Source organism: Ochlerotatus camptorhynchus, unplaced genomic scaffold, assembly GCF_037179485.1.
Source record: "Ochlerotatus camptorhynchus isolate MF236.1 unplaced genomic scaffold, CSIRO-AGI_Acam_v1.1 ptg000827l, whole genome shotgun sequence".
NCBI lineage: Eukaryota > Metazoa > Arthropoda > Insecta > Diptera > Culicidae > Ochlerotatus > Ochlerotatus camptorhynchus.
In genome coordinates this window covers 152,856-165,602 of record NW_027041288.1, presented here as the reverse complement: position 1 = coordinate 165,602, position 12,747 = coordinate 152,856, and the positions used below count along the sequence as shown (strand labels likewise).

The 12,747-nt window shown below is 42.5% G+C and overlaps 1 protein-coding gene across 1 annotated transcript; it reads left to right on the top strand.

The window, feature by feature from the left end:
- Positions 1-3,841: 3,841 nt before the first annotated feature.
- Positions 3,842-10,761, top strand: LOC135715165 (mucin-2-like; the record flags this gene model as incomplete). Its single annotated transcript, XM_065238564.1, has 6 exons — positions 3,842-4,278; positions 6,335-9,103; positions 9,165-9,658; positions 9,723-9,853; positions 9,917-10,087; positions 10,145-10,761. Coding segments are annotated over 6 exons (4,305 nt in total), but the record flags the coding sequence as incomplete, so codon positions are not given.
- Between the last annotated feature and the right edge of the window lie 1,986 nt (positions 10,762-12,747).

Here is a 12,747-nt window from a genome sequence, read left to right as displayed (position 1 = left end):
TAGGTATATCCTGGTGTGTTTATTAGAAAAATAGTATTTACTTTCAACATTACTATTTATTACTCTGCGCCCTGTGAATTGTAGTGTGGAAAGCATAACCATCAGGCGTGAACCTTAGAATTTTAATAGAAGAGTCTGAAACACCATTTAGATGGCATTGAACTTAAATATAGTTTCGCTTTGTGAGTTAAACGAATATATTATTTAGCATGGACGTTTTCGAACATAGTTTGTCTTTCCAAATGCACTGCAGTTAGAAAATCATCTCCTAAAGGTTCTAACAGAAAATATTTATTCTGGAAAAACAAGCTTGTAAGCTTCAGTCGATTGTAATTACTGTCTCTACATTTGTTGTAAGAAACATATACAGATGATATAAGAAATTCCCGCTTACATTTGATGATTAAAGCATTTGTTTAGCGTGCAACCATCACAATTTGGTCCAATCTGTCGGAAAACTATGAAAGAGATAAAAAAAACCGGAAGGACAAGTTGGTTAAATAGGGATTTAACTTTTTTTTTAGACTTATATCCTGTGCTCGATCGCAGGTATTTTTTTTAAGAATACGACGTTTGAAACCTATGATTTAGTATTGTTTGCAGGTTCCATTCAAATGTTTGTCTATAATCAACATCAAATAAATTAATCGCTGTTGTAATTGTTCGAAAATTTAATAACATAATAATAAGATCTAATTTTGGGCCTACTAAGAAAAACACGGATTTTGCCTCTATTTTTAGAGTGGATTTTTTTCGTAAAATGGAATGTTTTCACTACATATGACTTCTAAGTTTATTAACCTTTCCGTACGTACGTAAAATTTGATGAAGATAATCAAATTGTTGAGATATTGTTAAAAATCTAACACTGCTTCTTGACCGAGGGGGACGACTCTATCTAAGATGCAGGAAAAATCGTGTTTTGCTGTGATTAGCTGCGAGCACGCTGGTTAGATAGAAAGAAGATTGATGGCGACTCTGAAGAAATCTTCAGAATCGCCATCAATCTTCTTTCTATCTAACCAAAATGATATGCGATGCAAGTAGATGCTAGAAATGAAAGAAGATTTTTCGAAGATTGATTCGCTAGTGTGAGATTTATTGAGCATCTAGAATTGAGATTTAGATGTGTCGCCCCCCTCGTTCTTGACCTCAAACTGCGGATTCTAAAGTCGGCCTAACAAATTGAAACGCCATTCAAACGCCTTTGAATTCACTTCGGACTATCGGATGAAGATTGAAATTGATTCGGTAGGAGCGTTTCTTTCCCAGACAACCAGAATGCACGTATATTCAAAGTTGTTTTCGTGATATACAAACAAACAAGTCGTATAGAATGCAAATAAATGGCTTATACGTACAAAAGTGGAGGCCATATACGTGCATATTTTCGTTTAATTTTAAACGAGTTGATTTAACATCATATGCGATTTGATCTGTAATAACAAATCCATTTTGAAAAGTCTTACGATGTAATCCGATTAAATTTGTAATACAGTACGATGGAAAAATGAGTCATCGCATATAAGTCGGAAATTTGCATTATATACGATTTAACTTAAACATAATGCGAGGTATGCCATTCTAATATGCGATTTTGACTCAAACTGTAGCAATTTACGATACTGTCTGTACATTGTTATACGATTTCTGGTTGTCTGGGTTTGTTTTTGAGAATAATGGGTGCAAACATTCATATCACGCGTTCTCAAAATGGGTGATCAGGACGAAGTAATTCTCTACCCTATAGTGTTTTTTTTCGCGTAGATTTATCGATCATAAAACCTGATTTAACATTTATTCCACAAATGGCTGATATGCCCTATCACTTCAAGTTTTCTAGAGCACAAAACTTGGACATTGCTGAAACATCGCTCATAAAATTGGAACTCCCGTGAAATTCCAGTTTCAATGATGTAAGTTTTGTGGGAGCTGATATGTGTGCTCTTGAAATTTCGAGGTGATAGTAAGATCAATCAGACTGCCCCGTAACGTGGGTAGATCACCTTTTCGTGGTACGTTACGGGATGTAAGATCTACCACCGATTCCTAGTCCTAACTTCTTCAAACTAGGGGAACAGGATTTTTCAGTAATCAAAGGAACACATCTTAGTCCTTGTTACTTTTTATGCCTTGTTGATAGTGATAAGTCCTCGGGTTGCCTGGACCGAGGATGATCTTGAAACAAGGGAAAAATGAGTTAGCTAGTCTATGTGATTCCTAATCTTCTAATCGTTGTTCCCTAGTTTGAAGTGGTTAAGACTAGGGTTCTGATGCATGGTCATTATCGGTGTCATAGCTTGTTTTTGTTGTAAAGGAATCCAATTTTGACTGACAAAGGGGCGTGCCTTTGGAGGGTGTTCCAACTCCGAAGGGTATAAATAGCGGAACCTTTCAGTTAGAATCGATTCCTTGCGATGAAGGCAAGAATGACAACTGTATCAAAACCGAATACTTCATCACTTCATCATTTCTCAATAGTGATGGAGTAATACGACATGTACTAAACTAAGGACACGGGATATACTACAATAGATCAAATAACTGGTCGCAGTGGTGTTATGTCCCGAACAGCGGAAAAAAAAAAAATCAATCAGAAATAAGCTTTCCACAGCGGTTGATCTTAATTCCCATAGCAATACCAGGTCACAAAGTAACTAACAGTAACCAGTTCAGGTCGGATCTGAACGGAACAACTCCTCTCGTTCAAGTTCACACAGAAGCAGTATTCAACCCAAGCCAAAACAATAAATCCGTTCAACTACACTCCCCGAAAACAACGGTTATTTCCTTTGTTATATGGCCCCTAACATCATTGGCATCGACCTTGTCTCGGCTCGGTTAAGACCCACAAAATAACCAACATCTCAATAGCACAGCAGCCGGTAACAGAACATTGAACGATCGCGTGACGTAACCTTCGGAAATGCTATAAATCCAGTGTGACTAGCGACTTTTTAACCTGCCATTAATCTATTCACGGTGAAGGCGCGCAAGGTACGCACAAATGTCCACGCTTAAATGGGCAAAGGGAAAGGCATTGCCAAAAATGACACACCGTGTGCAATGTCTGGTTGTAGATTATGAAAGCCGCTGTGGCCACGGTCCAGTTTATGACTGGTGGTTCCATCCAGGTGTGGTGCGCTCAGATTGACAGTTACACGTACTTGCGAACAACAAAGGGGGCCTTTTACGGTTAGGCACGAAAGTGACGGGTTCCATATTAAGCCCTGCAGTTTAATCTAATTGCTGCGCGGCGGGCACGAAACTATTTGGAGGTTAAGTGTCGACTGACGATTAGTGGCTCGAACGGTATCAAGCTATTAGGTGGAGCGGGGCCTTGATCCAAGCATTTGGTATGCACACATCTAGGGTAGGAACATTCCTGGTTGCTTGGCTACCAGAGGGCACAATGTTGGAGATCGTTTCCAAGGGATTGTTTATTATGTTTTTACGGTTATTCGATTATCACGACTTCCAACCTTAGGTCGATCGGCGGGATGCATTCAAAACAGTTTAGGTAGCTACTACAGTGCTTCGCCGGCAAGGGTGACGCCGAAGCCAACCCTGACTTTCATACACGATGAAGTTTGCTTACCACTCTTTGATCGATATTACGAAAGTGCTGATGCGCTTCTATTTCCTTTTACTTCAAGCAGTACTCTACCATAAAGCCAAGCACGGTGCGAATGAATGGAATGAATTGTTAATGCAAATCACCTTCGTCTACCCAACTGCACTCGTTGAATGCATTCGATTCAAACGAGAGTATTTAAATAATTTCGCTTTCTCACTTCTTCACTACTGAATCTAATCTTTCTTTTTTTTTGTACACTTGCAGCGTCCACTGGCGACGGAAACAGCAGGACGTGATCGGCACCTATCGTACATCTCGAACCGACCGCGTCCATTCGGCAATGAAGATTCGTCGCAACCGACACGCGGTTTCCTGGGATCGACGGCGGCACAACAAAGGCAAACCTCTTCCTCTTCCTCCTCCTCATCCTCGCAGCAGCAGCGGATTCCACCATCGGCCGGGCGGAACAGTTTCAGATCGAAATCGGAAGACCTGGGTGGAAGTGGCAGCAGCAGCAGGCATCATCAGAACGAGACAAATAACGGTAGCAGAAATGGCAGCAACAGCAGCACTAGTAGCAGCCGGTACACCAAGCCCACGTTGAAGCCTAATCGAATCCGATCTACGACTACGGCTGATCCGGTCACTGCCAAAAGTACTACGGTTGAGAGCGTGGTGCTGAGGAATCGCTTCGCTGGACGGTGAGTTCAAGCCCGGGTTTCCTTTAGAGGTGGAATTTTCAGATTAGATTAGACGAGGACAATGGACTATGGGTGATGCCCTAGACATTCTGTTGGAAAACTTGACCGACTGAACAATCGATATGTAGATTCAATAGGTGGTACAAGGAATGTCCATTATGATTATCATTCCTTTCGTGGATAATTTTGCTTTTTTAATTAGTGAAAATTTCTGTCAATGCCTAATTTGGTTTAATAGCAATTGAAGTAAGCGCAAAGTGTCACACACGACTGAGCCTAGTAAATAAACGAACTAGTAAAAAAAAAACCGTGCAGAAAAAAACTCTTATTTAAAAGCATCCAAGTCAGGGCTTAAACCAAAGACTTCTGTAATAGTATGTGCACCCAGTGCAGTAGACATTTCGGAAAACCCATGCACATTTCTGTACCTTAAGTGAGGGTGTCAAAAACTCTAAAAGCTTCGTTCCCTACCTTACCACATTCACATTTTAGCATAGAAAACAATTTTAGGCATGTGATTATATTCATAAATGATATAGCTATGACTTTCATGGAAACGGTTGATTAAAAAATGATATCTCATTTTAATAAAATTTAAGAAAAAATAGACCAATGTTAAACCTTAGGTGGGGTGATATTGGGCCAAAGCATAAATTTGGTTAAAATATCTTAACATATGTGAATGTATCGTAGCTATTAGGAGTACACTTGGTTATGGTCACAATGTACTTTATATGTATGGCTAAAGATCGCGTGTGTTCAAACTTTTGTTTGCCTGTCGAAATTTTTAAGAACGTGTTTTTGCTACTATTTATGACCCTTAACGTTACAGCACCTTTTAAATAAAACAACTTGTTAATTTTATCTACACTTTACTCCATGCGTGCAAGAAACATACTCTAGTCATATTTTTCTGTATATTCAAGGTTCGTGTAGGGATCTAAGATTGGGCCCATAGAAACGGCCTTTAATCCTCAACTTGCACATCCTCGCGTTGATCGGCTGTCAACCAATCACGCGTTGGCGCATCTTACCGAGCACTACAAAGTCGGTTCCCAGCTCGTTGGTGGTGCCACAGCTCTGTTAGAAAGTAGCCGCTCGATGCCCGCTTTTCGATACCTTTTGTCCCGTCCAGCAAAGTTCCTGCTGTTTCGGCAGCAACAGCAGTCGAATGTTTCTCGCTTACGATTACAACTTTGATGGAACCACATTCGTTTCAGGGAAAATCGAGGAAATAAATCGGTTTGTTTTGCATAAGAAATCCCAACACTGACAGAAAACAAAACAAAAATCGAGTGAGACAACTGTCAAACTGGTTTGGAACAGTGCTTGTCTTGATCCAAATTCAGTTCATAATAGATCGAGAATTGTACTGGTTTAAAAAAAAACACATTTTAGATCTAGTCTAAAACAAAATGCAGACGTCCGGAGCAGAGCTCGGTCTGGATCTGTTCCTAAAATTTAGACCATACCAGCCAATTGGACCGCTGCTAAGGATGCCCTAATTATCAACAAGTTATTGTGTCAGTGTGCGTCGACACACATGGGTTTGACAGCCACACGGCCATATCGTTTGACAAACTATAGCCTTTTAAACAACTAGTTTTCCACTAAGATTTTTAATTAGTTTTTTTTTAATTAAAATTAACTACTTTCAATGCTATCTGAATGAGACAGGGATACCAAAATGTTTCACTTAGCAGTTTTTTGACATGTTTTCCGCAATTCCAAAATTTCCCATTTATCTTCAAGATTGCTGGTGACGGTTATGGCGTGGTGGTTAACATCCATACCTCTCACGCCTATATCACGAGTTCAAATCTCATTCCGGACATGAAACGAATGACCCAAGAGTGTTAAAGTGACTATATAAAAAAAAATCCTTATGGTAGATGTTTAAGGAATAGTGATACAAATAAAGCCACTGAAAAAGCGTATGCGTTCAACAAGGGGGCTGACAAAATCGGGTCATTACTGTATCCATAGTTGATAATTCCGACGTAACGCATCCAATGCAAATTGATTGAATTATTAATCCCTTGTTTTTCCCCCTCAGAACACCTGCACCCAACACGTACCGCCCAGCATTTGACTCTAAAAAGGTCATCCCTCTGAACAGCGCCACTACCCCTCGTGGTCCCATCATCAATTCGGCCAAGCCAAAAACAACTACCACCACCACAACATCCCCCACGCCGAAATTGGCGAGCCAATCTCGGTTCATCCACCTGCCAGCCCGTCCGGTGATTCCTTCGATCAACATCACACATAACGGATCGGCCAAGTCGGCGGAGGTTATCTACGATTACGAAGATTACGCTGAAGATGGTAAGGATACGAACGAGTTTGTTGACGAACAGCAAGATATCAAAGATTTTAAGCCATCGCAAGCGCAGAAGAACAATCCAAAGAAAGGAAAGGATGAACAGGAGGTAGCGGTGAGCACTACGAGCAGCGCTCCTACCAGTACAACTACGAAGGCATACGAGAACGAAGATCGGGGTGGTAGTTTGAACAACATCAACGAGAATGAATACTACGACGTGGTGAAGGAAGGCGATAGTCAAACCAGCAATGCCGAACAGATTGAAGATCATACAGTGATTCTGACTGATAACTTCTACTCGTCGAATTCTGGATCGGAGGAGATCCTTGATGGGGAATACGAAGAAGAAGAAGAAGAAGAAGTGGAAACTGAGGAACCTAAAAAGGAAGTATCATCAGTTTCACCGGCTAAGGAGGACAAAAAGGAAGCCGATTCGGCTTATGATGATGAGTACGTTTACGATGCTGAAGAACCAGCAGTTAGTACGACTGTGAAACCGGAGGTCAAACCTGCCAGAGGAACGGAAGTTGAAGATCAACCCGATGATATCGACACCTTGCTTTACTCGGAAGAAGATGCGATAGAAGAACCGGCCGTCGCTCCTGTATCGATAGAAATTGTAGCAGAAACCACGAGTGCTGTTCCAATTGTGCCAACTTCTACGACCAGTACAACACCGACTACATCTACGGAATCGACAACTTCCGAACCAAGCACTACGTCGGAGCGACCGGTCAGTAGCTCAATGGAATCGGAAGCATCCTCGAATGTGACTACCGAAAGTTGGGTTGTGGTGGCTTCAGTGCAAACTAGTAGAAGTGTATCAGGTGCTCGATTCTTACCCTTCCCTCAGGTTGAACAGGATGAAAAGAAGCAAAGTTTGTCGGAGCTTGATGCCAAGAACAGCAACGAGAATGATGACTTAGATTTGACCACTGTCAGCAGTCAAGAAGTAGAAAAGACTACTGTTGCTCCACAAGAACCAGTCATTTCAGTAACGGACGACTCGGAAACTCCGACAACTGAGAAAACACTGAATGCTCAGTCTACCGAAAGTATCATCGACAAACTGGATAGAGTTCAGTCTGAACTATCGAGTGGTGTACTCACCGGAAAGTTCCCAGTATTGAAGGAAATGGTTACCGAAGACAGCAAAGTTCCGAACTCGTCACTACCTCCGGTTGTTATTCGAAAGTTCCAACCAAATGGTAGAGCTTCCACCACCAAGAAACCACGACCAGTGTTCACAACATCCCAGAGACCAACGCCTAGTACTGATAACATAGTGAAGAAAATCAATTTTGAAGCCATCGCGGTAGATGATATTGCTGCTCTGCTTCCACCGGACTACAAACAAAAGAATGCTTTTAAGTTGAAGAAGTTTGGAGCGAGCAGTACAACTTCTGAGCCATTAGCTGCTGCCAAGGACGTTTTGAATGAAGAACCATTGAAGCCAGAGATCGGAAACCGATTCCGTCCCGCGAACATAAGTCGATCGTACAAGAGTAACGTTCCTGTGCAAGAGTTGAGCTCACTTCTGCCGAAGGACTACCGGTTGAATCGTACGGAAGAGGAAGTCAAGACAACGAACAACTTGAAGGAACTGATCAGCAAGGTCAAGGTTAATGAGAAAGCAAACGGTACTGTGGATGTACTCAAAAAAGCGCAGAAAGTTGATATTAGCTCTTTCTTACCACCTGGTTACAAGCCACCCGCAGAATCTGGTCCAAGCACGAAGGCTCCAAAGTCGTCTGTTATCGAAGACGACGTGAGCAAACTGCTTCCTCCGGGCTACAAGAGCTACAAGACAACAAAGAAACCAACTACCACTGCTTCGTCCGTTATCGATGGCGAAGATGCCAAGTTCCTTCCTCCTGGTTACAAGCCACCCAAAGATGAACCCAAAGTAGTGTTCAACGATGATATCAGTCAGTTACTTCCACCGGGTTACAAGCATCCAAAGCAGGAAACATCCACCAAAGCTTCCATTGTTTTCAGCGAAGATATCAATAAGTTCCTTCCACCGGGTTACAAGCCCTCTGCCGAAGAGAAAATACCTGTACCAGAGGTCATCGATCCCATAAGCCTACTGAGCAAGATCCAGTTCAAGGATGTCTCGTCATTGCTTCCTACCGGATTCAACAAAACAAATCTTGAATCACCTGGCCCCACCAGTAATACTGGAAACTCTGGAAACAGCTTTAAGGTCGTATTCCCAAGTCGACCGGGCGTCAAAAAACCAGGCGTGGGCCGTATTACCACTCTGAAACCACTCCTAGCCGAGGGACCAGGGACTCCCGATATAATTATCCGAAAGGGACCGCCTACCCGAGCCACAACCGAATTCACCGGCTGGCCAACACCCTCAACGACCCCACTTTCGATCGAAAAACTTCTCGAACAACAGAAACAGCAAGAACTGTTAGAGAAGATTCTAGCTTCCTCTACTACGACAACGACAACTACTACGACCACGACCACTACAACCACAACGCATAGGTAAGTGCAGAAAATCTCCTGGTGGCTGGTTGATGCGTCATAATTCCGTAATTTCTTTCAGACCAACGGAACCAGGTTTGTGCCATTCGGAGTGTGACCTGGCCGGTACGATTCGCATTGTTGACGGCGTCAACTGGGTACCGGAGCTGCTCGATCACAATACTGCCGAATGGAAACATCTGGCAAAGGAAGTTGAGGCTCAACTGAACGAAGTCTACAGCACTGCTCAGAATCTTAGCAAGTGGTACAAGAAGGTGCGCATCGACAGCTTTAACAAGGGTAGTGTACTGGTGGATTACTTTGTTGAGTTAACTGATCTAACTGAGGACGTCAACACGCTGGAGATTAGGAGACTTTTCCACGATGCGTTGATGCCCGCACCGTTGCCAACTACCACTGCTGAGCCTAGCACGGATTTGGACGAAGAAGATGATGGAGATTCGCAGGTGCAGAAGAAACGGACGAAGGAAAACTTACAATCGGCGGTTCCCCGCGTGAAGGAGGTCTTCTTGTTGGGTAGATTCAAGGTCGATCCGGTTTCTACTGATTTCACCGGTGAGATGATTTTATTAGATCTGTAGCTTGTTGTGGGTTTCTGAACGGATTTGTTTTGTTTTAGTTATCCCGAAACAGATTCTTCCACCGGTAGATTCGGAGGAGGAAGATCTTCTGCTACCCCAGTGGGCAATAGCCGGTATTGTCATTGGAATGGCATCGCTTCTATTCGTGATCCTTTTCGGCGTCACTGTGGTAACATATCGTATTTGTATCCAACGAACCAGATTTGACGGACTGCATTCCATTTTATTTCAGTTAATAAATCGTCAAAAGGCAGCCAAGAAGAAGGCTCCAACGCCACTGACAGCTGACATGCTAAACGAGCTGAACAAGAACCACATGGGAGGCATAGACAACTTTGGCTCGGAAGATCTGTACAATCTGGATGATGCGTGGGATGACCATGGGCACGATGTGAAACCAAAGGTTTGTTTTTGATTTTCTCTCGACCCGCTCACTAATAATCATGATTTCTCATCCAAGCAGCGCTTCTCCAACTCCATGCACGGCAGCAGTGCCTCGAATATCTACGATAGCTGGCGCTCGCAACGTCAGCCCAATAACGATAACTACTACTATGACGACTACAACCTAAAGGGTTCGCACTACCCGCCGTCCGGTCACCATCATCACCACCGGTTACCCGATGCGGCTTTCATGATGCACGAGCCACCGCCACCGGTGATGGCCATGTATCCACCGTACCATCATGCCCCGCCACCACCCAGCAGTCACTACAATACGAACTCGCGACGATACTATCGAGATTATGATCCTAACTTCTAGGATGCTAGCCCATTTCATCCTTTCCTCCATCATCATCATCATCATCCCAGTCATCATCATCCCACAAAACAAGTCGTCGTCGTTTAGTTATAATTTTTTTTTCTCCTAAAAATCAGATCATCCATCTGAACCCATTTGCTGAGTTGTACCTTTGCTCAGATGCTAGTGCTGTAGCTGCATACTCCCTTATCCTTCAATTCCTTTTTTCTACTCAGTTTACGTCGAATAAGGCCCTTATCGTATAGTAGGATATTTTCTAATGTAAATAAATTATTTATTTTGTAAAAAATGAAGCAAAATTACGAATGAGATAAAAAAAAAACATAAAATAATTAATGCAACCTGCCTTTAGTTGTGCTTTGTCTAGATTATGATCCGAATGAAATCGAATGAAATGGCATCAAAGACGAGGCTCGGTAGCTCAGTGGTTACCGTTTCTGTTTACTGAGCAGAAGGTCGGGAGTTCAATCCCAGGCCCCGTCCCCTTCCTTGCAGTTTTTCACTTTGCCTTATTCTATACCCACTAGATTTTAATGAAAAACAAATTCTTCTTTAACACCAATCGCATCACTTACCACAGTGTGGGTCCTGATCTAAAAATAGAAATTGGATGAGTGCGTGCGCGTGTGTGTGTTTGTGTATTATAATCGCTCTACCAAAAACGATCCCTGCGTGTGCGTGCAACCTTTCCCCACATCCAACATCCCAGTGATTTCTCGTGGAAGCGCAGAGGATTTCTCGGTTTCCTTCACAGCGAGTACCACGTCAACACATTCCTTCCCTCCCTAGTTGACCTGCATTCGGACACGGCCGGCGCTGGTATTGCTAAAATATTAGATCTCCAGTTCTTACACATTGAGGATGAATGTTAGTCCCAAACATCATCTGTTGGTTCTCTGTGTAATTACAGCTGATCTGGTAATAACAGAGCAGCAACCGTTGGCGGTCAATCTGATCTGATCTGATTATGATCCGAATGAAATGGCATCGAAAGAAATTGTTTAAAGTCACAATTTAACCTTTAGGGCTACGGGATGTAAACTACTATGTTACCTGACTCATAACGAATATACGGTAAATCCGGGAGATTTTTTTTTTGCGTTGATTTGTTTTCCGCCGATCTTGTTTTCCGTACTTAGTACCAATGCTACCGACGCCAGGGAGGCAGCTCCCACACCTGGACCCTACCTTTCGACCCATCAACTCCTAGATCGGAGACCAACAGCTTTACTTCCCTTCCGAAGGAAGGCGTGATCAAAGATTTCATGCCTTAGAAAATTTCGACGGTGCCTACTGGGATGGACAAAGTATGTATGTTCGTTATGAATCAGGTAACACGTATAGCCCCTCAATTCGACCTATCCTGCAAATAAATCGTTTTTCAATTTTAATGACACAAAAAGTTCACTACTCATTTAATATTCTGAGCCGCAAACGATTCACTTAGGCTGTTATCCATTTGCCGAGTTAAATTAATCTCGTGGTTAAAAGTGACATTTCGAAAGTTATTTTCTATGTTCGAAAATCCCCGTGCTGTCGATCGACCGGTTTTTGATCCACGGTTGTCAAAATTTAACTTCTTGTCTGTCAGAAATAACCATGCTCGGATAGCAGGGTTAATCGATAACTTTTCATCTGTCAAATTTTAACCAAAAGTTAAAAAAAAATCGACAAATGGTTCAGATACTTAAGCTGGGTTTAGACAGGGCAAGTCAATTGATCAAGTCAGTTGAATTCAACTAACTTGAACACGAATTGAACGTGTAAACCATGCCATTCAACTGACTTGATCAACTCACTTGAATTGAAAAAAAGTTGGACCAAGCTCTACTTTTCAAGCCAATTGAATTCAAGTGAGTTGATGAATTGATTTGAATCGTCGAAACCCTGCTCTGGTAGTTAATCGAGTTAAGAGCATTTACGCCATATTCTCTCGCTGTTCTGCGCTCTCTGGAGGAACAACTGTTAAGAGTGTAACCACTGTACTCTAGCTGCCCATTAAAATGCGGGTTTTTCACAGATAATTTTCCCCTGTTTATCTGAAACCACTTCAAGTTTTGGGCCCGGTCGCACTTTATCGGATTAGTATCGGAAGTGCAGTTTTTTCTCCAAGGAGGAGAAAAAATTCGGTCATATGTTGCTGCCGCTGTTCGATGGCTTTGCTGCCGCTGTTCGATGGCTTTGCTGCCTTGGAAGTTCAGGATGCTCATACTCTTGGAAGGGCACGAAGTGGAGGTGACCGACACGAACGAGGTGAAAGCTAACAAAGTGAAGCAATTGCAGAGATTTTCAAAATTTTA